This window comes from Coregonus lavaretus (genome assembly GCF_964263955.1).
Source record: "Coregonus lavaretus genome assembly, chromosome: 16".
In the NCBI taxonomy this organism is placed as follows: domain Eukaryota; kingdom Metazoa; phylum Chordata; class Actinopteri; order Salmoniformes; family Salmonidae; genus Coregonus; species Coregonus lavaretus.
In genome coordinates this window covers 23,211,738-23,239,336 of record NC_140003.1, presented here as the reverse complement: position 1 = coordinate 23,239,336, position 27,599 = coordinate 23,211,738, and the positions used below count along the sequence as shown (strand labels likewise).

The window sequence follows — 27,599 nt, the reverse complement described above, 5'->3', positions numbered from 1 at the left end:
TACCTTGTGGCCTCGTCACTTTGATTTAGCTACATTACATACATTTCCTGCAGTTCAAAATGCAGAACACTTCATCAGTGAAACCGACGTCAGTGTGCTAGCTTAGCAGTAAAGCTTTCTGAGTACAACTCAGGATAAAACTGTCCATAACACGGCAGAAGGGCCCCAGGCCTCGTCAACACACTTTACCGCCCTCCTTGACAACGTACCAACCAGTTGCACTATAGAAGACGTTCCAATTCGCTAGCACCATTGGCAACAGTTCAAGCTAACTGTGGAGTGAGCTCATTGCACATTCTTATTGCAGTTACAGCAGCTTGCTTATTGATTCAAGGTATATTAATAATAACTTTGATATTGACACAACCTGACAAGATGAAATCAAGTGAAGATGAGCCAGTAAAACATTTCTTTGAGGTTTTATAGACAACAAAAAAAAGAGCAGAAAACACAAACGCAGCAGTAAAGTGTCGGTCCCATTTTTCATGAGCTGAAATAAAAGATCCCAGCTGCTGAGGAGTATTTCTGTAATAAAGCCCTTTTGTGGGGAAAAACTCATTCTGAATGGCTGGGCCTGTGGCAAGTTAGCTTCATGGTCTTGCTGTTGCACGTACGTGCTAACATATCAGCCCTTAAGCGTCATCAATTCAAAATCAGAACAGAAATATGATGCCCGCCTACTGTAAGCTTAAAAAGAGACCATTACAAAAACATGACACTTTCCATCCCCCTATACATCTAAAATAACACTTGGTGATACAGCCTAATCAGTCTTAGAATACTTTATTTAAGTACACAAAATGTTAAAAGTGCCATCCCCCTGGCCAGCATTTATTGCTAAAAAGTCACTTCATGGCAAAGTCTTGGAACAACCAATCAGAGACCGTGCATCCCTTTCACTCTTGCCATAATGACAGTTAATCATCATCACCCAACCTTTCAGGCTAAAAAGAATAGTAAAGTAGCTAGCATTTATGAAATACCTCCCTCACCCATCAGAGGACAAGGAAAAAGGCGAAAGAGAACAGGAGTTAAAAACATACAATCCAAACATAGATCCTAGTCAACTTGAAGCACAGTCCTGATGAACGCTTAAGAATCTGTTTTTTTAAGAGTCAGAGTGTAATAGGAGAAACCTCGATTGGGGTGTTCAGGTTCGACGTCCATGGGGGCTGGGGGGCCTGGGCACCCATAAAAAATAAAAATCTATAAGAATTCAAACACCAATATTCCGCCACCCACAACTGTCAATAGGCACCCTTAATTGGCACCTTCAAGAGACGTCACGTCGGGGCATTCCCAAGATATGTAATCCAAACCCTGTAGGCTGTTTCAATCAGGATCCGCTGTCCTTGTTCTGAGCCAGTAGTCTGCTCTGCAGCTGCACCACTACATTCTTCATCATCCCTCCCAGCTGATCATGGAGCTGAACAAGCTGGTCAGGGGAGCAGTGGCTCAGTTCCTCCCCAGTTAGACGAGCCCCCAGGGCCTCCACCTCTGACAGAAGATCCCCCTCAGGTCTCTGGTGATCAGGCCTGCTCTGGTCCGATCTCTCCTCTGGACCCTGCTCCATCTCTGTGGCTACAGCAGGGATCAGAGAGAAGACCATGTATGACATACTGAAGACCTGTGAGAGGTAATAGTAATACTACAGATGGCTATAACTAGATTGAACGTTTATATAAAGAATATTTAAAAAATATATATATATTGCAGTTATGTGATCTAAAAACAAATAAAAAAGTAATGTAACTGTGGCCTAGGCTGGGATACTGTACAGCACTGTGACAACGGTTGCTTTAAAAAGGGCTATAAATGTGATTGATTGTTAAAGTAACATTCAATTCAAATCGCTTGGCAGCAACAAAACCATTAGGACAAGTGTAGTGTATTTGGTAGGAACTCACCGAGGCCCTCTCCAGGAGTCTTGTCCTCCTCTTCCTGGTTTTGAGGAAGGGTTGACTCCTCCAGCTCTGATGTCATGTTCTCCATCTCTTCAAAACTCTTCAACTCATCACTACGGCCCTTCCGCTGAAGCAATGACAAGGCAAACAGTCAGATACAGAACAAACAGATGGGCATCATTTCAGCTGGGTTTTATCTGCAGTTATAATCTATGTAGGAAAAGTATTTACCTGGTATAATAAGGTGAACAGAAGAGATTTCATTTTCAGTTGCATTTTTAGGTGGTGGTGGAAAGTTACTGTTCTGAAAGTTCTAAGCATTACCTGCTGTTCGTGGTATGTTTTAAGTGCTGTCTTCACATTAGAGATCTTTGGGGAGCGAATGGGAAGGTTCTTGATTTCGCTGGGTGTGAGAGCACTGAGATCTCCAACCGTTTTGATATTACGGGCTCGCACAAGCTGACCAAAACCACGAGGCCTATAGGAAGAGAGAAAAATATGTTTAAAGAAAGAATCTCTCTCCGTGTCTGGGGGAAAAATCTCAAACCCTCCACTATGAAGCTTTGGATGTCAGCAACACGTATTAGGTTTATTTGACAGGAACAACGCAAATAAATCAACATTTCTGTCAATAACCAGGTTTCCATCCAACCTTTTTATAAGAGGAAAGTAGATGTAGGATAAAACATGTCAAGACAGGCCTGATGGAAACTTTCCAAATGTTGACAAAACAATATGTTAGACAACGTGGGATCTTTTTGTGTTGGTAAAATTAATTATGTGAGAAATTACGGCGGAAACGCTTTATGCACAAATATTGATATAAAACTATAATATTGATGCAAACGTAATGATATGTTGTGTGGTCCTCCCACTACGACTCAGGAAAGCACGCAGTTTATTAGGCTACAGATGAAATAAGTTATGGTGAACTTCACAGGGTGGGGAAAGTGCAAGGCGATGAGCTTGATACTCCTTTTCAATAAATTTCGAGGGTCTTATTCTGGTAACATGATGATCGATGCTTGGCTGCCGTTTGACAAATACAAATAATCTAGCTCTTTTGTCCATAATCATCTCATCATGTAGGCCTAGGTAACCTACTTGCACCGTATCTGCCAGCTGTTGGCTAGAGCGCACATGCCAAAACCAGAGTAGGCACATTCGCTATATAAAAACACAAAAATGTTGGAATGGAAACCCATTTAACCTATATATTTTTAAAGTAATTTTTATGTACACTACGTATTCACGCATGGCATTTTATCCACAACAAGTCAATTCGATGGAAACGTCTTGTGGGAAAATGCGCATATTGTTTTTATGCAGATTTTATCATATTCACATGAAAATCTGTCGCCAATTATATGGAAACCTAGCTAGTGTGTCAGATTTAGCCAGACAGAAAAAGATTCTGTCATATAGGGATTTATGTCCTCACCACATGTTGGAGGTGATCTGAGGCAGCACCGCCTCCACAGGGGTAGAACAGCTGACCAGGGCCGGGTAGACACAGTCCTTAGGGATGGGCCTTGGCTCCTGGCTCATCTCTGAGATCTGAAACAACATTCATCAAGTCAGCCACTGATCAAAGGAAATCAAAGCAATTGGACTCATGCACTTGTTCTTCAAAAATGTGATGCACAACAATCATGCACTATTAGATATAATGCACTTCTGTATGCAGTAAAATGAATGTCCTTGTTCTTGATAATAAGGTTTCTATAATCTGATCCGTTTGGTTAAAAACTATTGAATTAGGATTTAAAAGGTAAGCATTTATGATCGTGTCTGAAAATAACTTGGGTACTTCCTGTGTATCTGGGGGTACATACCAGGCATTTCTTGGAGCTCTTGTATGCAGGGCTGCAGAGATTGCGTGGACTAAGGATCAGTAGGCCCTTTGTTGGTGTTGTGATATACTGCAATATAGAGCAGAGGTTAGGCTAATAGGGTCAAAAGGCAAAGTTCTGTTCATCTGTGGCCACATCCAGTGGTATTCTCACTTGATATCGGCACGATTAACTAACATTTTCTACAGATGTCTCCCATTGATGACGATGAATGATTTACGCGAATGACCAAGTGGCACATAATTAATCTTAACCCTAAATCAAGCCTATAATGATTTCGTGCAAAGTATATAAAATTACATTTATTACACATCACTAGTGGATCATGTACCTTAGGCTGAGGGATGCTGCTGCTGGCAGTTTTGGCTCTTGGGGAGCTGGATCGGATGATAGGGCTGCGACGGTCAATGTCATCTGCCAGCTCCTGGTGTTGGATTGGGTCAGCAAATGATACTCGTCGAGACTGTAAAATATAGATAAATTTAACACCGTTTTCAGAACTTGCTAATGCCATTCTAGATACATCAAGGATTCTCTTCAACCGAATGTAATTTTCAATTAATACTGATTTAGTGGAATGCAGAGAATTCTAATAATGCATAAACGTATCATAAAGAATGCAACCATAGTATGATGTGTAAATCTTCATAGATTAAGTACACCGGATCATGTTACCTTAGTGAAAGGTGAAGGACTCTCCTCTTCTATTGGTCTTTTCGGTCCTTTCTTCAGTATAGAGGTGGAGGGGGAGGCTGAGGGGGTCCACACCCCCCTGATCCTGCTGGGGCTCTGGCCCACCTCCAGCCCCATCATAGCCTCCAAACCCTTCTGCTTGGGAGGGGAGTCTTGGTACAACACGTCTTTAGAGGTACTTGGATGATGTAGAGGCACTGGTGCTTCGCGAGTGTCGAAGGTCAGAGGGGCAACAGAGTCTAGATGACGTAGATCTAGGTCGTTATTGTCTATCTGAGTTTCTTCACCACCCTCTTCTTCACACTCAAGGCCTGGAACCGTATCCATTTTCGCCCTCTCTTGGAGAGGAGTGATATCTTGAACGTCGTCCGCCTGAGGCTCGGTGTAGTTTTCTCTGGTCCTAGTAGAGGTGTTGTCAGACTCTGGCTGGCCTTCTTTAATACATGTGTACTGCTCCTCCTGTTGCTCCTCATCTAAGGCATTGAAACCCTCTGGTTGGGTTTGCACAATAGACATGAAAACTACCTCTTCTGGTTGGTCCTCTAGAACATTGTTAGTAGACGCTGGATGTCGGTTCTCCTTGTCTTCTCCCATCTGCTCCTCTGTCACCTCCTCACTGGACACAGTTACAGGCTTAGGCACGTCTACAACCTTCTCCTCTGAAGACTCAGAAACCTGAAGACTCAGTTTCTCCTCCGCAGCTTCGCTTGGTGAAGTATCTGTGGGGAGTCCATTGGAGATGGGAGGGGTACGTAGTTTGTTTGGTTCAAGGAATACACTGTCATATCCTGATACTGCATTTCCTTCAGCGGAAGACACGGGAGAGTTGGCCTGCTCAGAGTCAGTGAGCAGCTTATTTTGGAGCCGTGTTGGCCCTTCACACCCAAGGTCACCCTCCTGAGAGGAGACAGTGTCAAAGTTAGATATGCTTTCTGAAAGTTTATGTCCACGTTCCTTCTTCCGTGGGGATATGCACAAAGGCAGACTCTTCAGTTGTTCTAGATCAGGTTTTAATGAAGAGTCGATCTGTTGAGAAGGCGGCTTAGTATTCTCATGCTCAGCCTTGTCTGGAACAACAGGGTCAACCACACCACCCTCCATATCTACCATCTCAGTGTCAGCCTCCCTCTGCCCCATATCGTTCTTTGTTATTAGAGGAAGTTTCAGAACTTCCACTTCAGGTTTAAGGGAGTTGATCGTTTTAATGGTTTCATCCACATCCTGTGGAATCTTAACTTCTAAGGCCTCACTCCATGGGTTTTGCGAGTCTGACTTTTTTGATTCAGACTTTAGAGAAGATTCAGAACTATCCATTGGGATCTCTTGGTAAGCCCCTGGGTCTCCTGATCCGACAGTAGCAAGTGGGCTTGGAAGAGCTTCAGTGGATTTGGGCTTCCTGCCTCTCTTCTTGGGTTTCTGGGCATCCTCCCGGGTCTCTGAAGCGTGTGACTCAGAGTTCTCCACGTTGGAGGACAGTAAGCCCTGGGAAGCTCTCCGTCTCGTAGTCATTTTGCTTTCTTGTGGGGATTCCTGTGTTCCAGCCTGGTCTGCCACCTGGGAGCTCTCAGTCTCTATGGTAGGGCTGCTGCTGGCCTTCAACTGTTCCTCTAACTTGCTTCTCTTACTGGGTCTGCCTCTGGGCCTCGGCTGGCTGGCTGTTTGGCTGGTGGCGGAAGGAGTAACCTGAGAATCAGTCTGGCTCATCTCGGGTGCTGCTGCTGAATCAGTGGCCACATTTGGACTTGTTTTGTCCTCCAACTCAGCCACTTCGAGGGGCACCTTGCTTTTCCTGCTTGCTCTACCCTGTGACTGACTGTCTTTTGGAGTGGCTGAAGGTGTGGTGATCTTTGAGTCAATTTGACGGAGTGTGCTTTCCGTGCCAACTCTCCTCTTCGGTTTGTCTTTACCCTGTTCTTCGGACTCTATGACCAATTTACTCCTCCTGCTTGATCTACCCTGTGATTGGCTATATCCTGTTTGTGCAGCAGGAGATGGTGTGGCCATCTGAGAATCACTTTGGCTTTGCTCCTCCTCAGTAGGATCCTGCTTTTCAACCTTGTCTAGGAGATCAAACTCCTCCGAATCACTGACGGCCTTGCTCCTGCTTGCTCTACCCTGTGACTGACTCTCTAGTTGAGATGGTGTGGCTACATGTGAATCTGTTTGGCTTGGCTTCTCCTTCTGAGCCTGACTACCCCTTTGTTTCTGACTGCCATCATCCTCTACTTCCACAGCCAGCTTACTCCTCTGACTACGTCTACTCTGTGATTGGCTATCATTATCAGAGGCAGTGTCCGTTAGGGAGTCACTTTGACTGAGCTCTTCCTCTGCAACACCTCTCCTCTTCCGTTTGTCTTCGACCAGCTCCTCTGATTCCCTGACCAATTTGTTGCTCCTCCTACCCTGTGATTGGCTGTTGCTATCACCAGCAGGTGAAGGTGTGGCAACCTGTGAATTTGATTGGCTCGACTCACTCACCTCCTTGTGACTTCTCTTTCTCAGCTTGTCTTTTCCACCGTCCTCCTCCACAGCCAGCTTACTTCTCCTGCTGGCTCTACATTGTGACTGACTATCAGTTTGACTGGCAGGAGAGGGTGCAGTCTTTGGTGAATCAGTTTGACTCGCCTCCTCTCCGGGTTGAGACTTCTTCCTCAGTTTGTCTATATGATCTCGTTCCTCTGCATCCTCTCCTGGTCTCAGTGGCCTACTTCTCTGTCGTCCGGACCGCCTTGGTTCACCTTGGCTTAGAGTGGACTGGGAGCTGGGAGAATCTTCCAGAAGAACTTTAGATTCCTCTTCTTCCTGACTGTTATTTACCATAACTTCTTCACCTGCAGGAACTGGAACTTCATTCAGTACTTCCACCTGAGTCTGGGTGTCTGGGATGACGTCGTCCTCTGTGGTTTCACTTGGTCGTTTCTCAGCGAGTATCTCAACCTCAGATTCCTTTTTGTTTTCTGAAGGTTCAGGTTCCTCTCCCTCCTTTAGGAAAGACTCATTCCTGGAGCTTTTATGTCTTGCTTTTTTAGTCTCCAGCGAGTCCTGTCGGTCTGTGTCAGCCTCAGCCTCTGGTTCCTGAGAGGCAGGCTCCTGGCTGTTAGTGGTCCTGGTGAGGGGGCCTGTAAACTTCACCACGCTGGCAGGACTAGCAGGCTTCCCCTCTGCATACTTCTCCAGAGTGATGAAGGACTGGCGGCGACTGTTGTGTTTCTGAGGCGTCCCTGAGATCATATCAGAGCCGCCAGAAACATTTGGGCTGGTGCCCACTTCTCTAGACTCCATGGCAACATCTGAGACCTGCAATGGAACGACTTCGTTGGCATCCTCCATGGAAACGTCTGCAGAATCAGAAAGTACTTCCTCAGCAGGCTCCTCTTCCATTGCCGGTTCTGCCGGCTCATTGGTTGGACTGATATATTCCTGGGTGTCTTTTGCCAAAACCTCAGAAGCTTCATCCTCCATTTCCATGTTTTCCTCTGGATCCTGTGTAGAAAAGAATGTAGAGACATTTTATCCATTTGTATTTTCACTTTCATTTGAGGAAAAAGGCTTTTGGCTTTGAAGGCATCTATATGTTTTAATTTAAATGAAAACAGCCTATCAGGGCAAAAAATGCCATAATTCAGACCTCAGGTGGTAAATGTAACATTGAATAACTTCTGTTAGATTATCTTTACCTCTGATTTACCCTCATCTTTAGCGGCATCTTCAGCTTGCTCATCTGCTGGCAATTTGTCCCTGAAAAAGAAATTGATGTTTTAACCATTGGGTCCCAGGCAAAGCAGTCTTTCTTGATAGATTAGTGTTATACAGCGTGACGGCAGCAGCCAACTACTTACAGTGATTCCTCCTGACTCTGTGTGTACTGGGTGAAGACTGTGGTATCAAGGGAAGCATCCAGGTTGTTGTACATGGCAGGGATGTCAACCCTTTCAAATAAAACCCATACAAAAGCATTATACAGTGAGAAAATGTAAGCATTTCTATAACTTTTCATTGATTTGTCTAAATAAGGCTAAAATAAAAAAGAGATAGGACGTAGAGACTTCCTGGTTAAATAAAGATTCAGTAAATTAATAAAGTTGATTTGCCCGAAACTGACCTTTTGGTTCTCTTGACCTCTTTCTGGTGCTCAGTGAGGACTCTCTCCTTGGTCTCAGGGGGGATGAACACAAAGTCTATCGAGGCCTGCTCCTCCAGTTCCTCTCTACGAGGCAGCTTGTGAGAACCAAAATCAAGCTTCGTCTGATGGGGAGAGTATAAAAGTCAGCTCCAATATGATGCTGATGGCAAATGGTGGCAATAGAGACAACTTACTCTGTTTTGACAGCCTTCATAAGAATATGAAAGCTGCCTAGCACAAGATTTGGTTTTGGGGTTCGGAGAATAAATAATTCCATTTCATTTGAGTCAATTCCATTTTTCCTCAATGTGGGGAATTGAAATGGAATTCATACACAGGAAATAACTGGGTAAAAGCAGCCCTTACAGAGACGGGCTTGGTAGAGGTCTTGGAGTTCCTGTCCTTCATCTCCCCAGCCCTGGGCAGTAGAGAGTCTCTCTTCACCCCAGGAGTGACCTGTACTCCACTCAGTTTGGTCTCCAGCTGAGAGCTCTCACTCTGCACACACAGAACATAATCCAGGGATTATTATACCATTCATATGAAACCTGCTCTGATTTTACTTATTCAACAGGGAAAACCCTCACCGAGTACTGTCCACTGAGCTCATCTGGAACTTCAACAGACTGAAAGCCAGGTAGAAGGATAGGAGTGTTCTGCTTCACCTGGCTCAAAACCGGCCTGGAAAAAACAAACATTAGCAAACATGAAAACCTTTTAGGGTCGGTTTAGGGCCAGTTTTCAGGACCCTGATTAAATGCATTGCTGGACTTCAAAGCAGTTTTAAATGGAGATTCTCCACTGAACATGCTATTGGTCCAGGAGTAGGCTAAACTAGGTCTGGGAAATTGCCCCATAAATATAATATGGCTCATCTTAATGTCCAAACAGATTCTTACTTGAGTTCCTCTGGATAGACGAGGACCAGAGTGTTGGCGAAGGTTGCATTCCAGAACTGTGTAGCTAGGGAGCGGACCTGCTTGCGCCGGTGGAGGAAGAGGACACAGAGCAGGGGGGACAGCAGGGACAGCAGCTCATCATCATAGGCCAGGGCTGAACGGGTCTGCAGGCACCCCAAGACATCACTCAGGAGCTTCTCCAGCTGCAGGGAAAGAACACACTTATAGTGAGACTACCACCCAGACACAGGGGATCGGTTAAAGATATGAAGCATGCAAAGAAAGAGTAGCCATTACTTATAAACTGAACAAAAATATAAACGCAACATGTAAAGTGTTGGTCCCATGTTTCATGAGCTGAAATAAAAGATCCCAGAAATTTTCCATTCGCAGAAAGCGTAAAAGGCCATTCTAAAATGTGCAGTTTTGTCACACAACACAATGCCACAGATGTCTCAAGTTGAGGGAGCGTGCAATTGGCATGCTGACAGCAGGAATGTCCATCAGAGCTGTTGCCAGAGAATTTAATGTTAATTTCTCTACCATAATGTCGTTTTAGAGAATTTGGCAGTATGTCCACAACCGCAGACCATGTGTAACCACGCCCTCTACATACGGCTTCTTCACCTGCGGGATCGTCTGAGACCAGCCACCCGGACAATTGATGAAACTGAGGAGTATTTCTGTCTGTAATAAAGCCCTTTTGTGTGGAAAACCTCCTTCTGATTGGCTGGGCCTGGCTGCCAAACTGGCCCTAAGTCATGGGAATCCCATAGATTAGGGCCTAATTTATTTATTTCAATTGATCGATTTCCTTATATGAACTGTAACTCAGTAAAATCGTTGAAATTGTTGCATTTATATTTTTGTTCAGTATATAACATTAATGCAACAGTTTATATAGAGATGCATTTCAGTACAGACAAAGACAGAAAATGGAAAACATTTCAACACACCTTTGCTCCAAGACTTGAGGTCAATTTCAGCTGCTCATTTGGAGTCCTACCAGCCTGTTCATAGAGGGCTGCAAGGGGCTGTGTGAGAGGGGCCAGGGCCTCCTGGATGGCTGTAGCCAGGGCCAGATTAGAGAACAGGGTAGAGAGGATGGAGACCAGGGCCAGGCCTGTACCATCAGGGACAGTCTCAGGGGCCTCCAGGGCATTGAAGGTCTCTAGGGATTGGACCAGCAGGGTATGGAAGGTAGACAGGTTCCCCAGCGCCTTGCTTTTCTTACGCACCCAGGTTAGAGGGGTGTGGGGAGCTGGAAGGGACGAGGGGAGGGTAAGCAAACATCAAGCCAATCGAGAAGTAAAAAAAAATAAAGAAAAGAAAACACCTTGCATGTGTGGTTAAAACACCTTACATTTCTGGTTAAAACGGTTCTAAAAGCATCTTACATTTCATCTTCTGCTGAAACTGTGGTGTGTAGGGAGAGAAGTCTGCACTCTCAGCGATGACCAGGAGGATGTTAGCAACCGCATCCAACGTTGATGGAACCTGGAGAATAAACAAATGGGCATGGAACGATCAATGAATCTGAACAATAAGCTATTGTACCGCAGTATTATTCAAAAGGCTAACAATTCTGGTAAATTAGATAACTGTTGGGTGTTGGGTACAGTGGTCCCCTCCCGCTTACCTTCAGGGCCTTTCTGTCCAATATGGCAGCCATCTTGACACACAGCTCCCCACAGCAGACGTTCTCCTCGGCCGTGGCCACCAGGGCAGAGCAGCGGGCAAACACCTTATACAGCCTGGACCACGTACCCAGCATGGACTTCTGAGTCATCTACAGTGACATAAAAGCATGTTTGAGATTGACCACATTGCAGTGGAACAACGCAGAATCACATATCTTCAAATCACCCTGCATCCCATCCCTCATTATTAGATTAGAGATTCTGCTCCTCCTCGCCATTCTCAAACTGATCCACTCAGTTCACGTTGACAGTAAGGCACTTCATTTGAAATTATTGAAATTAGAGCAAAGCACTCAATAGATTCATTGTAGTTTATTGGAGAATCCTATAGCAGGATCTTTTAAAAGACATGCAGACCTGCCAACTTTGAATAATTTTTACGAGTATTAATAAGGTAGTAAGTGAGGCTGGTCAACCCAACAATACAAAGATCTTTCATAGCAAAGATACAAAAGGTTAGGATTTGTATGAAATAAATGAATAATTCACAGCACACCATATCTGCGGTGAAGACTGTTCTCATTGTATGGAAATCAGGGTTTGGCCCCCAAGACAAGGTTCTTATCAACATTATCCATACCCGAGCAATCTCTCCCTGGTACCTTACATTACACAAACACCAATTCAGTCTATGAAAATGCAGGCTCAGTCAGACCAGAAACATCTCCCTCTCACACACCATTAATCATGAAATGGAATGTGGCTGTTGGTTTTATCACCTAGCCATCCCCAAATCAGTTGTCAGCTCCAGATACCCCTATCTCGAGTAAAACTCCATGTCCTTGACCACATGCCTATACTAGCTGCAGGGAGCTGGAGTAGAAACCATCCCTTTACAAAAACACAGCATTAGTAGAACAGTTTATAATTGTTAACTATTAATATTAAACAAAGCAGGTAAACATGTTACATGTTAATTTCTCTCACCCCCCCCCCCCCCCCGACCCGCGGACCCCACAATGGCGCGCGTGTGACACCCACACTGCTCAAATCATAGGCAAATGCTGATGTAGGCCTAAGGTTGGGTAGGGGGGAGGCCGGGAAGGGGGTCAGTCAACTTCCCCCTCAGGAAGTTGGAGCATTTTGCTTCTTTGAAAAACCTGTAACTGCCATTTCCTGAAACCTAAAGTCTTCCATTATATAAAACGATGTACCCAACATGTGTTTGATGCTAAAGGAAATTGAGGTGGTCTCAATGACACTTCCACATTTTTCTAGGTTAAATGTAGGGGTAATGATTATTCTAATTAACAGGTGTCTATGTGGATAGTCTAGTGAAAATGTAAACTGGCTTCTTCTGAATGTTGTAGTGGTCTAGCTTACTGTTGGCTATTTGCAATATGAAACAACTGAACAAGGCCTATATGAGCTTGTTTCAGATCTCCATCCCTGACCTCATCCATCCAGTTAGGTCTGTGTTCTAGGCTACCATTCATTCAACATGCCTTGTCATTGGTGAACTGACTATTATCACATCCGCAGCCTACTGTTGACATATGCCTACAGCTATATTAAGAGGACAGATCAAGAACTGATTAATAGGCCTACTAATCTTGAACAGTAACAACTTTCTGTGAAGGACATTAACGTTTCTGCTCGTCAATGCACTTGCTCATACTAACGTTGTGAAGATCAAAGCATGTGCGTGCAAGAAAGTGTCCTCGCTTAGTTGACTAAACGCTGTAGCTAACTACCTTTGTCGTAATGACACCTTAGCTAAGGAACCAACTACGAAATAAGTGGTTATGTGCTTGACCAACACATACAATTTTGGAACATGTATTTGGCAAACAGTTCGTTCTCCATTTTCCCTACCACTTTTCCTCACACATCAGTGGTATCAACGGAAGTGGAGAACTGCCATCCAGCTCAAGGGAGGAAAATAGTACTACGACTACGGGGGGGCGGGCCGGAGCGGAGAGCTAGAGATTTTTTCTCCTCGCCCAATATCTCTAATTGGCTCAGCTCCAACTTCAGACGGTTGTCAAAAACCACAATGTGCCAACTAGAAGCCCATTGTTGTGTATTTAAGGGTTGTTTTTCATACCAGCATACATTGACCTCAAATTGCATGCATGGTACGCAAAATGCGTGCAGGTTGGCAGGTCTAGATACAGTATGCCATCTCAGACTCACCTGTGGCAGGACCTTGCCAGGTAGCAGGTGTGTGATGGGGAACATCAGGGCAGTGTGCACAGCACTGAAGTTGTGCTCCAGAGCATCTCCTTGGTTCACCTCATTGCTCTGTGACAAGGAGGGAGCAAAATCGTATTAAACCAATCTCCACTGCCATCTCCATCTATGCAACACGTAGGTGAAATATAATAATGGTAGTTTAAGGTGACCCCGTGTTGAAATTGTTCTTGCATCTAAACACACACAAGCGTCACATTCAGTGCGGTTATAGTACATATACAGATGTCAGTTATATGGTGTGTCCCTTTCTAACCTGTGTGATGGTGTCAGTCAGTGGGTTGACCACCACGCTCCACATCCTCCAAAGCTGTTCCTTGTTCCCGAGAGTCCCCGCGCTGCGCCCCACCACCCCTAGGACCGCCTCCCCAAACGCCAGGGGGGACGTGGGGCCGGACAGACCACAGCTCACCAATGTCTCAAAACACAGGAAGAACCTGTGTGGGAGCAGAGACCGATACAACTAAAATAAGACCGGAAAAATACATGTAGGTTTCTATATTTGTTTATGGAAAGACAGGGGAATGGAAGAGACTTCAGTTAGGGGGAAACCCACCTCTCATCCTCTACGATCCCTGCCACCAGACTGCGGTTGTAGAACAGGTGAATCAGGAACAGAGCTGGGGTTCCCTGGGGCAGAGACAGAGGAGACAACAATGTAACCACACCACACACAGGAACACACACAGAATTCACAACACTACCCCAGAGATTTGCTAAGAGCCCTTTGGCTGCCATATCAAAGACACTGCAGGATGTTCATTTACACTGATCTAGAGAAGACTTCTTTATAGAGCAGGTCACAGGGTTATCATCCCTATGGCGTCATAGGAGTCTACAGTCACAGGGAACCTTCTATAGTTCAGCTTTTATGGGTCAGATTTAAGATTGTGTGCAACAAAGGAAGGAGCCAGAGCTAGCAGGAAGCAACTGGATGGACATATATTGCATTTACATTTATTATGCGTTACGTAACTATTACGTAAGGAAACTGTGTTGCTTCCATGGTCCCTTTCCCAGTGGTTCCTAGATCTGTGTCAACAGCATAATCATATACACCCTGCATACAGCTGAACAGAAAGAGAAGAGGTAGAAACTCACATTCAGTACATCCATTTTGCCCACTTGGTAAGAGGCAGATCCAAGTACCCGCTGAGGGATACCCTTCACTGTCAATTCCAGCAGACTCTTGATAGAGGAAGTAAGAAAATCATATACTGAAAGCATTATTTACAAGCAAAGTGGAGTTTTAGGGCATTGAGAGATATGTAGGACATCTACATTCAAGATGGTCCACTGACATTTTACACTTATCAAAAACTCATGGGCTAAAACAGACTCATTTACAGAAGTTAGTAAGACTTTAGCTTTTAGTTTCCACTAACATGGGCTACCAGAAGACCAGTCCTGATTGGAGGTTTAGTAGAATAAGAGTAGGTGTAGTACAGCGGTAGAGGCAGGTCTTACCAGAGCCCTGTGTGCAGGGAGGGCTTCTGAGGAGATGATGCTCTGTAGAGCCTGTAGCAGTAGGGTCAGTACCTCAGAGCCCTGCCTTTCCTTCTTATGGCCAGCTGTCACATTAACACAGGTACAAGGGACAGGATGAGACACAAACAAAGACAACATACTAGGGGTGGATCTCCATTTGTCTTTCCTCACCACCTTCTCAAAACACATTGGCAAGGTCCAAGGGGAGGGACCTTGAATTTACATTTTGAGAAAGAGGCAAGGAGAAAGGACACAAGGAGGTCATCACTGGGGTCTGGCCCCTCAGATTTCATTCCTCGTCACAGCGGTTCCAGACCCGAAGGTCTGATGTCCGCTCAGACTTAAACTGATGACAGTGGGGTTGGGCCTGGGGTGGAGGGAGGCCGGGGTCTCTGCTCTCCCCCCTGAGAAACAGGACTCAGGCCCAGCTGTGGTACTCTGTGTGGGGCCGCAGGGCTGACCCCATGGCTGGAAGGGCCAGTCCAACAGAGCAGCAGCCACAGAACAGAACATTTACCATTATTAGCCAACTAAATGAAGATGAGTGAGGTTAAACTTTATGGCATTACTCATCCAAGCAGAGTGAGGCGCGCAGCATGGGGGTCTATCATTCCTATGGAGCAATGTTTCCCAAACCTCTCCAGCCGTTCCACTTACTTGAAGTATTCCAGTAATAGCACAATTAGTGGCTCTCCTGGTCACCTAATCACCATGCATTTCATTAGTTGGGAGTACTGCAATACATAAAGTGGAACGGTTGGGGGTAACGAGGAGACGTTTGGGAAACACTGCTATAGCAGGCTGAAACTAGCTCATGAATGAGTGAGATTACAGAGCTTCCTGGATAAACTGCAGGCCTACATCATGATAGGGGTTATTTTCTCTATAACTCCAATCTGATGTGGTTGGACCCTGGCACTCACCAGCATCAATCGTTGTGCTTACGAAACTGACGAGGTTCTTCCATATAAGGGTAAGCAAGGCATCTGCAGGGGATAGATCGAGAACAGGCGAGTCACCACACATTAAGTAGCACAGTCATTGAACCCCCCACGCATGCACTCCTACAGACACACAATAATTCCTTCCAACTCCCGTCTACCCCCAGGCAGTGACTCTGAGGCTGTTTCCAATCACTAGTCCATGTGAGGAGCCCTTCTACGGCAGCAAGTCAAGCTATCCTATCCCCTTTATGGAGCGAGCACTTACACAGGCAGCCCAATTCTGATATTTTTTTCCCACTAATTGGTATTTTGACCAATCACATCAGATCTTTTTACATCAGATCTGATTGCTCTTGGAGGAAGGCCAGCTGAATAGCATTCATTGTGGAAGGAAGTTCCGCCTACATTTTTCCTAACTGGGCCATAGATTAGTTATACCCTCTCCCTGGCAGAGGAAGAACCAGCTATACACTGAGGCTGGCTCTGAAACAGTCTTTGAGACTACATACAATGGCTCTACTGTAGGGCTGGAATTGCCAGGGACCTCACAACACAATATTATCACCATAATTAGGTGCCGATGCGATATGTATTGCGATTCTCAAGATGCTGGGTTTTTCACGCTCAACAGTTTCCTGTGTGTATCAAGAATGGTCCACCCAAAGGACATCCAGCCAACTTGACAACTGTGAGAAGGGGGGGGGGGGGGTTGCAACTCAATATTAGGAAGGTGTTCTTAGCAGAGAGACATGGGGAAAAAGTGCTGAAAACATGTTGGCTCACCATTTTTTGGGGGGATGCTAATGCTACCCAGCAAAAAATCTAATAATTACAAATCGACACTTGTCAAAGTACAGATATAATAGCGTCCAAAATAACTATAATTTTTTTTATCCCATCGGTACTCTACTGTACAGGAGACAAAATGGCCGTCAGAGCCATTATGGCTGTCATTGAGCCTATGCTAATGTCAGTTGCAGTGAGTTACTTGAGGGCAGGTAGGTACCTGGAGCGTCTTTGCCGATGCAGATGAAGCTGTCACAGACAGCAGCGATTAGCAGCGAGGCGTGCTTGGTGAAGGAGGAGGGGCTGGACAGGAAGGGGTGAGTAATAGGTTCTGAGAAAACAAAGAGGGTCAGTCAAGTCAGAAACAGGCAAGCAGGTCCCAACTCAAACTATTTTTATCTGACACAAAGTTTACTTTACAGGCATTGCACATGGGTAATGTGTGTGTGTCATCCCACGGTAACACAAGCATTCATTAAAATTAGTTATACACTCACAGGTTCAAAGAACAAAGAATTTAGAAACAGCGCCACTGAGCACTGAGAGTAGCAAATAAAACTGTGGTAGCAACCATAGAAATATCATTCTATTCATTCTATTTCTATATTCAATTATATTTATATGGTAGCAGTTCTAACCCCCTCCCTCTCCTTTTCCTCTCACCCAGGCTGAGTGTCAGCTTGTTCTTGGCTGCGGCGGTTGTGACCTCTGGCCCCAGGAAGTAGTGCAACAACATCTCTAGTCCCAGCAGCTGGATGGAGGGATAGGCTTGGGCCACCACCACACTGGTGTTCAGGTTCAGACGGGGCACCGCAGTGCTAGAGAATGCTGCGGAACCTGGTGGGGCGGGAGGAAACAAAGAGTGATTAATCAATGACGTATTAATCTAATCTAAGAGTAATATATGTTGGGATTTTTATTATTATGTTTTACATCCAATGACCACTGTTTCCACAAGACAATTCCTGGTGGCACATTTCAGGTATATCCTACATGAGAATATTAAGTGATGCTGTTCTATATGCTACTAGGTAAATACAAGTACATATCGACAAGTCACGCATGCAAATCGAAAGCAAAACAGCTAATGCGCAGCAGACGATATTTGCCAGTACTAGTCAATAGAAGGTAGATGAAGGCAGTCAGAGTGAGACTGTACCAGTTTTAGGAGTAGTGGTCCCCACAGCACTGCACTGGCTGGAGCTCCTAGCAGGAGTGGCTGGGAAGGCCGAGTCAGGGCCCAGGGTGCACTGGAGGAGAGGTACACCAACCTGACAACAGACTATTAGTCAACAAGAGTAACACATTCATTCCCAAAACCACAATCGTGATTAAAACTAAGGGCAATGAATACCTTGAACGCAAACGTCAGAGATAAAAGAAAACCTGAATCTAATCTCATGTAATCTCTTAATTCCCCCAGTAACAAATCCTGCTCCGAGTCGTAACACATTATCAGGTTGTTATGGTATTCCAGTATAAAGATGAAATGCTTGTTGCACCTGTTCAAAGTGGGCAGTATAAACATGTATATAAACAGTAGGTAAAACACAAACCGTACCTGTTCAAAGTGTGTGGGCAGGTTGGCTCCCAGTTTGACCACCAGGTACCACCAGACCTCCAGCTTGGTGAGCAGGAGGGCCTCTGTCCTCACCTGGATGGAGCTGAGGGGTTGCATCAGCAGCTTTAGACGCTTGGCACTGCACAGGATCTCTACAGTACAGAGGAGACAGGCAGACAGTTACAGTCCGTATAGAACAGGGGGTCTCCAACAGGTCGATCGCAGCCCACCTATGAGTAGCTCGCTAAACAATTCTGAAAATGCATGTATTTTTCACGCGTTCCACCGCAAACTGTCAAACAAATCTCACAAGTATCAAACACTTCAAGCTCACATATTATCCAATCAAATCCACATAATCCCACCCCTTGCTAGCCACAATTGTCTTAAGACAAATTATCTGCCAATTATTTTCCAGCAATATTGCCCCTGTATGTCTGTGTGGTGCGCGCGTTTGTCTATCATTCACTTTGTTTAACCACTTTGTTTAACCAGTTAGCGATCATGATAACTTTCTTCTGGGTAGACAGACTTTCCCCCAAACTTTCTCAATTAAAAGTTAACTGCAAAGTAGGCTTAACTGGCAGAATTATATCATGATTATTTATATAAATTGGGTGGGCTTTTGTTTTGCAAACTCTGTCATGACATATGCAGCAGCAAAAACATCACTGGCAAAATGCGCAATTAAAGGGGTATTAGACAACAAAATCCGAACCCCCAAAAATTGTCTTCTGATGTGATGTAACCATTGGACTCAGAACATCAAATGTCATTGTTTGTCTATGAATAATTCTAATTTTGAGAGTCATCTGAAAAAATCCTAAACTAGGAAAAAATTAATGAGTAGCGCGTGACGTTTCATAATTTACAAGTAGCTCTCATACTTGAAAAGGTTGGAGACCCCTGGAATAGAACTACCCTAAACTCCTAACACATAAAGTGTAACATGTTCAACTGTTATTGAGTGCTCCTCATTGTATTCCGTTTAAGGAGTAATATTTTAATAAACTTCCTAACTCAACAGTGAGAATCAAGTCTCTTAGCACATGGTCTCCATAGAAAATAATGTGTGAGGACTCAGTGTAATGGATGATTACAAGAGTATCTTTCAAACCACGTCATAGAAACTTCCATTAAAATAAATTCTAAAGAGAAACTACTGATTTTTACATTTTAGTAATTTAGCAGACGCTCTTATCCAGAGCGACTTACAGTTAGTGAGTGCATACATTTTTTACATTATTTTTTTCATACTGGTCCCCCGTGGGAAACGAACCCACAACCCTGGCGTTGCAAACGCCATGCTCTACCAACTGAGCTACACGGGACTACTGATGAAACTAAAGTCTAAAAAGCGGCAACTCAATAAAAACTGGACTAAGTCAAAGCATGTTGTCTTGTGTGTTACCCACCTGGGTTGAGCGCGAAGTTGTCAATGAGGCTCTTCCAGGCGATGAAGGCGATCTTCTTGATGTTGGGGGAGGAGCTACGGAAGCCCAGTTCCTCCAGGCCAAGCAGGGAGTTGATGAAGGGACCACCTCTATGGAGCAGCTGTGGGATGGAACACAATTCAGTGTTTCAATACAACTTCTGAAGAGCCAAGCAGATCATTACATGTACTGCCTAATTCACTCCCTAACCATTACGTAGTAGATAAGTAGCGAATAAGTAGTAAATCGGCTAGGTTTCAAACCAAAAAGAATGACCAAGCCTTACCTTCCCCAGGAGCCTGACAAATAACGGCCAGAGTTTCAGCACGTTGGTCTCGTTCTTCGTGGAGAACAGTTTCTGGAGCTCTGGGATGAGTTTCTGGAGTGAAACAAGATAAGCGTTGTCAGAATGTGCAGAAATCTGAATCAAACATGCTGCGTTTGATATGCTGCATTTGCAAAACTTCAATTTCAATCAAATGCATTTCTAACGCAATTTTTACATCGGCAGTTGTCACTAAGTGATTTGACAGTATCCTGGCCTAGAAACATTGACAGAGACTCACTGAGGACATGATAGGTTCTACGATGGCAGCCACCTCCTTCTGTTTCTTCAGAAGTAGAGGCAGGCCCATCTCCAGGGCTGCTGCCGCCCGCAGGCGCACCTTAGAGGCTGAGTGGACCACCAGGGGGATGACCAGCTTGGCCCACTGCACTGCAACCTCACCCATCTGGGCTGGGGCCTGCTCCAGCAAACTGACCACAGAGAGTGTGTGTCATGACAGAGAAAACGCTGATGATCATTGAAATAAAGTCAGGACAGTCTTTTCCAGCCCAGAGAGCTTGAACACTAGCCAAAACAGAGACAGAATGTTGAGCAAGGTAGATTCCTATAACATGCATCAGCTTAGTGTCACGGTTATCAAACTGAACCATTAAATTGTGCATTCCAAAATGATGGTCATATCCCCAACCAAAGCTATTGAATAAGAGGTAAGAGAGTACATGAGTGGGTGGGTTTGTTTACCTTATGACAACATTCAGCGACTCGTGCTCCATAAGTACAGACTGGATGTCTTCTCTCGTCCGCACACACTCCAGGGCCCTCAGGATCTCTGGCACCTTATTGGCCACCACCTCTGGAGGGAAGTTCTGCTTGGAGATTACCCATAAAGCTCGTGTGCATGTGTTCTTGTCTGTGGACTTCACCACCAGAGAGGAAAGTGCTGACAATAGCTCTTCTGCAAAATTATCTGGGGAAAAAGGGAGCGTAAAGGAGGATTACAAATCACATTATCTTCATTCTTATACATTACAGGCTTGTTTCCAGAACACAGATTAATAACCCTTTACAACCCATAGTGGCCGTCAACAGCCTTTCTTTCAATTACTATAGCGGCCACGAACGGCCTTGTTTTTGTAAGAAGAATATCTGTCAATTTCGCAAAATTGACTCGCTAAGAACCCGGTGTCGTATTAGCGTGGCTGTCGTCATCAACCAGAAACAGGGTATGCTGTCATTTGACTTTTAAAATTTAAAAAAAATCACTTAATTACTAAAAATGATGGCACCGAAGCAGCCAAACTTTCACTGTGGAAGAGGCTGTATCTATGTTGTTTGGTGATACGGATTCAGACACGTCCTTGCACTTTGAAAGCGATGCTGTCGAGGTGAGTGAAATAAGTAAAACAGCAGATATAGCTACAGTGGGGAAAAAAAGTATTTAGTCAGCCACCAATTGTGCAAGTTCTCCCACTTAAAAAGATGAGAGAGGCCTGTAATTTTCATCATAGGTACACGTCAACTATGACAGACAAAATGAGAAAAAAAATTCCAGAAAATCACATTGTAGGATTTTTTATGAATTTATTTGCAAATTATGGTGGAAAATAAGTATTTGGTCAATAACAAAAGTTTCTCAATACTTTGTTATATACCCTTTGTTGGCAATGACACAGGTCAAACGTTTTCTGTAAGTCTTCACAAGGTTTTCACACACTGTTGCTGGTATTTTGGCCCATTCCTCCATGCAGATCTCCTCTAGAGCAGTGATGTTTTGGGGCTGTCGCTGGGCAACACGGACTTTCAACTCCCTCCAAAGATTTTCTATGGGGTTGAGATCTGGAGACTGGCTAGGCCACTCCAGGACCTTGAAATGCTTCTTACGAAGCCACTCCGTTGCCCGGGCGGTGTGTTTGGGATCATTGTCATGCTGAAAGACCCAGCCACGTTTCATCTTCAATGCCCTTGCTGATGGAAGGTTTTCACTCTCAATTTCACGATACATGGCCCCATTCATTCTTTCCTTTACACGGATCAGTCGTCCTGGTCCCTTTGCAGAAAAACAGCCCCAAAGCGTGTTGTTTCCACCCCCATGCTTCACAGTAGGTATGGTGTTCTTTGGATGCAACTCAGCATTCTTTGTCCTCCAAACACGACGAGTTTAGTTTTTACCAAAAAGTTATATTTTGGTTTCATCTGACCATATGACATTCTCCCAATCCTCTTCTGGATCATCCAAATGCACTCTAGCAAACTTCAGACGGGCCTGGACATGTACTGGCTTAAGCAGGGGGACACGTCTGGCACTGCAGGATTTGAGTCCCTGGCGGCGTAGTGTGTTACTGATGGTAGGCTTTGTTACTTTGGTCCCAGCTCTCTGCAGGTCATTCACTAGGTCCCCCCGTGTGGTTCTGGGATTTTTGCTCACCGTTCTTGTGATCATTTTGACCCCACGGGGTGAGATCTTGCGTGGAGCCCCAGATCGAGGGAGATTATCAGTGGTCTTGTATGTCTTCCATTTCCTAATAATTGCTCCCACAGTTGATTTCTTCAAACCAAGCTGCTTACCTATTGCAGATTCAGTCTTCCCAGCCTGGTGCAGGTCTACAATTTTGTTTCTGGTGTCCTTTGACAGCTCTTTGGTCTTGGCCATAGTGGAGTTTGGAGTGTGACTGTTTGAGGTTGTGGACAGGTGTCTTTTATACTGATAACAAGTTCAAACAGGTGCCATTAATACAGGTAACGAGTGGAGGACAGAGGAGCCTCTTAAAGAAGAAGTTACAGGTCTGTGAGAGCCAGAAATCTTGCTTGTTTGTAGGTGACCAAATACTTATTTTCCACCATAATTTGCAAATAAATTCATTAAAAATCCTACAATGTGATTTTCTGGAAAAAAAATTCTCAATTTGTCTGTCATAGTTGACGTGTAACTATGATGAAAATTACAGGCCTCTCTCATCTTTTTAAGTGGGAGAACTTGCACAATTGGTGGCTGACCAAATACTTTTTTTCCCCACTGTATGCTTGGTGTTGTTGATGTTTGATGCTGTGAAACTTGGGGAATAGCTCTCAGATTAGCAAATCCTGTCACGATCACTTGGTTGCTACAGCCAGGCGAGCACATCAGCGGTGGAGCAGGAGCTTGAATGATTGTTCTCTGTCTCATGGGACTAGTTGCAGTGTTTAGCTGTATCTATTCAGCTAGTCTTGTCTTGTAGTCTTGTTTCTACCGATGTAATTCATATGGAAACGGCCCAAGCTGCTTGTCAGGCAAGAAAAATTGTGGCGGTAAATTTGGGCTGAGCTTGCGAAGCGTCGAGCTCAGCTGTCACTTTCACTAGCTAGCCACACAGACAACCAGCTATCTAGCCTCCGAAATGGAGATCAGAGTAATGTGTGTTTATCTGTTGGGCTTAGGTTATGGTTTGTTTGCTAGGTACAGATATTCATAGGCTATACATTGCCTTGTTTTCCTATTATTTGACTGCTTAGCTGTCATATTATGGTTGATGCCCGCGCAGTGGATCTCATATGATAGAGTTGCAGTGATATTTATTTAAATAGCCAGCTAACAAGTTGCATGTTTTGTCCGGTTTCTAACGATACAATTCATTTGGAAACTGTCCCAGCTTCATAACTAATCAGCTAACATTGGCGAACTCTGTAGTTAGTCTGTCAGGCAAGAACACGAGAATTGGATGCAACATTGTGCATCCCTCGCGACGCTGTCACTTGATCGTCTCACTCCCTCCCAACAAAGACAACAAGCTACACTACATGACCAACAGTATGTGGAAACCTGCTTGTCGAACATCTCATTCCAGAATCATGGGCATTAATATGGAGTTGTTCCCCCCCTTGCTGCTATATTAGCCTCTACTCTTCTGGGAAGGCTTTCCACTAGATGTTGGAACATTGCTGCGGGGACTTGCTTCCATTCAGCCACAAGAGCATTAGTGAGGTTGGACACTGATGTTGGCCGATTAGACCTAGCTTGCAGTCGCCGTTCCAATTCATCCCAAAGGTGTTCGATGGGGTTGAGGTCAGTGCTCTGTGCAGGCCAGTCAAGTTCTTCCACACCTATCCCACGGGGGGCCAGTATGAAAAATGTATGCACTCACTAATTGTAAGTCGCTCTGGATAAGGGCGTCTGCTAAATGTCAATTGAATCGACAAACCATTTCTGTATGGACCTTTCTTTGTGCACGTGGGCATTGTCATGCTGAAACAATAAAGGGCCTTCCCCAAACTGTTGCCACAAAGTTGGAAGCACAGAATCGTCTAGAATGTCATTGTATGCTGCAGCATTAAGATTTCCCTTCACCATGAATAACAGCCCCAGACCATTATTCCTCCTCCACCAAACTTTACAGTTGGCACTATGCATTGGGCAGGTAGCATTCTCCTGGCATCCACCAAACCCAGATTAGTTCATCAGACTGCCAGATGGTGAAGCGTGATTCATCACTCCAGAGAATGCGTTTCCACTACTCCAGAGTCCAATGGCAGCGAGCTTTACATCACTCCAGCAGACACTTGGCATTGCGCGTGGTGATCTTAGGCTTGTGTGAAGCTGCTGGGCCATGGAAACCCATTTCATGAAGATCCCGACAAACAGTTCTTGTGCTGGCGTTGCTTCCAGAGGCAGTTTGGAACTCGGTAGTGAGTGTGGCAACCGAGAACAGATGATTTTTATGCGCTACAGTGGTCCCGTTCTGTGAGCGTGTGTGGCGAACCACTTCGCGGCTGATCTGGTGTTGCTCCTAGACGTTTCCACTTCACAACAGCACTTACAGTTGACCGGGACAGCTCTAGCAGGGCAGAAATTGTACAAACATCCTATCACTGTGCGGTGCCACGTTGAAAGTCACTGAGTTCTTCAGTAAGACCATTCTACTGCCAATGTTTCTCTATGGAGATTGCATGACTGTGTGCTCAATTTTATACACCTGCCACTTTGTAGGATGGGGACGTGCTTCAAGAAGTTTCATGGCATGTTGTAGGCTAAATGCAAACACTCAAGTGACAGTGTGACATGAATTTGACCTACAAATCTTATAGGGAAATTGTGTACCTTTTAAAATCATCTCTGAACAGTTGGGTTTTGCATCTTCTCTCTTTATCTGTATCTAATACTTGTTGCATTCACTGAATTGTTGTCAAAGTAAGCTACTATTTCTACCTTTTGTGTCAGGCCTGGTATGTACTAAATCTTATTGAGAGAGGTTATCTACATGTTGAAATAGTTTCTGAATAGTTGTTTGCATTTTTACATTGTTACAGAAGTAAGAATCGTTGTCGATCAAATAGCCTACTTTGTGTGGGTTTTGAAATACTTTCTGAATATTGTCCTCTGGTCACATTATGGAATATTTTTAAATATTTGTATGTAAATAATATTTACAATATATTATACTTGGTACATTTGAGTGAGTAATTTAGTCAAATTAACTACAATTTAAACACTAGGGTTTTTGTTTTGTTGAGTGTTAATCGTTTTTTATAGTGTGTGTTTTTACACACTGGAAGATCAAATTAGTGTTATTCTTATTGACATGAATGTGGGGTCATATCAAAGAAGAGGTTGTGCTCTTTAAAACTAAGTTAACTTGTAATTGTCATTTGTTCTTTGTTTTTGAGCCATGTCTGTTTGAAATGTGAGAAAATGAGTTTAATCTTCAAAATTCTCTGTAATCTACAGCTGCATTCTAGAATTCTATTGTGGTCTAAAGGGTTAAGCCTACTTTTGGAGTACAAAGTAGTTTCAATGGAAATCTGGATTGTTGCTTTTTAGTCTAGGACTAAGCTTATCTGTGCCAGTTACACTAGTCCCATGTAAACCTATGAAGAGTTCTGCTTGTTCAGTACCTGGGATAGCAGAGACAACGTGGACATGAAACACACAGAACCCCAGGGCCTGCAGTGCAGCTTGGCACAGCTCTGCATTCTGACTGAAGATATGGGTCTAAAACAACATGATAAACACATGACAATAGCATTATAACTGGACATTTATGACAGTATCCCTAAGTCAATGAAAGCTTAAAACAAAAGTTGTATTGCTTTATAAATATTCTTCACGTAAAGCATGCACTCACCTGGAAAGTTTTACCCAAACGTGAAAAGTGCTTTACTACTGCAGGGAGGAATTGCTTTCCATCATCTCCACTGAGACGACTGAAAAGACAAATCAGTCCCAGGAATTAGTGTACATTTAGGATAGAAAAATAGGCATATTATATGGAGTTACCCAAGGCACAGATCTACCTCCTACCTTAGCTCATTAGACAGAAAAATATACACCTAACATGCCCTTAGATCAGCATCTAAGGATAACAACGTCATCCTACAGGCTATGCATGTCCAACTAAAGCACCTACTTGGCAATAGTGAGGTAGGCGTCTGTCTGCTCAGGTTGTCCGGCTGTGCTATCCTCCAGAGATTCCAGCAGAGGAAGAAGACCTGAGCTGGTCAGAGGCACCATCGCCATCATCCTGGTTCCTCACTCAAACCCTGCTGGGAGAGGATGTTTTTAACACTGGCTACTTTTACTCAAGAGTTAACATACAGCCAACCGGAGGCAATCCACTACCCATCATCCTTCCTCAGACCCTTCCAGTCAGCCAGGCAGAGAGGAGAAATTTAAAAAACTGTTATTCATCTCCATGTATCTTTATGGGACAAACAATCAACCCAAGGCCACACAACTCTCCATCCACCTAAAACCCTGAAATAGAACATTCACCAATACCAGCAGCAGACGCTGAGAGAGACTGTGACAATGTGCCATCTCTGCCTCAACAGGTGTTTTTGTTTAGGTTGCTAGATAACTAGACTAGAGGTGGACGAGTCATAATTGTCAGTTTATTGTATGAGTTTTGGATTAATATTGTTTATTTGTATATGTGCATGTTGTTTGACACACTCGCTATGAGTTGAACGTGTCAGTGTGTATACTGCTATGTGTGTACAAGAGGGGTCAGGCTGGGCATCACTGCCAGAATCAAAACATCATTGTACTTACTCTTCAATCCTCTTAGCTAGCTACCCTTCTAAGTAGAGGGCATTTGTAGCTGGTCAACATACAGGACTGGACATCTATAAGCTTATTACTGTAACTTTTTTTTTTTTTTTTGACCTCAAAACTACATGAAGTTTACAAATACTAACCAAGGAAAATAACTAGCTAGTTGCAACATACCATCAGGCAACGTGGCAAACTCATGTAAACTATGCTTGGTTTGATGTTTATCAACACTTTTGGAAAATAACATCAAACAATACAGCTGACAATTGTCAAGAATACAGGTAGTTTGCTATTAAACTAGTTATCCATCAAGTTAGCTGGCTAGCAAGCGCAGCCTATTCACTTTGAGTGAGCTGGTTAGCTAGGTAGCTACAAAATTAGGTAGCTAATTTGCTACCTAGCCATCTACAAAAATAAATGAATAAATAGCAATACCAAATATACGCACATTCTCAACTTACTAAATAAATTTGAATGCCAACACTGTCAAAACTAATACAGGTAACCATCAAAATATCTAGCTTGCAATTGCCCACGATTATTTTATTTCTAGCAAGTCACTCCCTCGGCTCGCGCGAAAATAAATACAAACAAAACGCAGCCAGATGCACTTCCTCACCTTGGTATTCCTGAAAGAACACAAACGATCGAAAAAAATTATACCATGAACGCCAATTATATACTGCAAGTATACGCGATATTATCTTATTTC

At 44.1% G+C, this 27,599-nt stretch overlaps 1 protein-coding gene across 1 annotated transcript; it reads right to left on the bottom strand.

The window, feature by feature from the left end:
- Positions 1-403: 403 nt before the first annotated feature.
- Positions 404-27,599, bottom strand: rif1 (replication timing regulatory factor 1). The gene is made up of 34 exons (XM_084180049.1): positions 27,507-27,599; positions 26,241-26,373; positions 25,959-26,037; positions 25,729-25,825; positions 20,605-20,830; positions 20,144-20,333; positions 19,864-19,956; positions 19,560-19,698; positions 18,145-18,296; positions 17,743-17,854; positions 17,247-17,420; positions 16,804-16,914; positions 15,777-15,839; positions 14,833-14,936; positions 14,467-14,553; positions 13,922-13,995; positions 13,622-13,802; positions 13,309-13,416; positions 11,112-11,261; positions 10,870-10,969; positions 10,429-10,733; positions 9,473-9,675; positions 9,161-9,254; positions 8,940-9,071; positions 8,553-8,695; positions 8,290-8,379; positions 8,128-8,188; positions 4,433-7,933; positions 4,089-4,220; positions 3,740-3,826; positions 3,346-3,461; positions 2,229-2,382; positions 1,908-2,031; positions 404-1,581 (listed from the first exon to the last, which is right to left on the bottom strand). Exons 2-34 carry the CDS (start codon positions 26,351-26,353, stop codon positions 1,337-1,339), a joined length of 7,740 nt encoding a protein of 2,579 aa, XP_084036175.1. The 5' UTR covers positions 26,354-26,373; positions 27,507-27,599; the 3' UTR covers positions 404-1,336.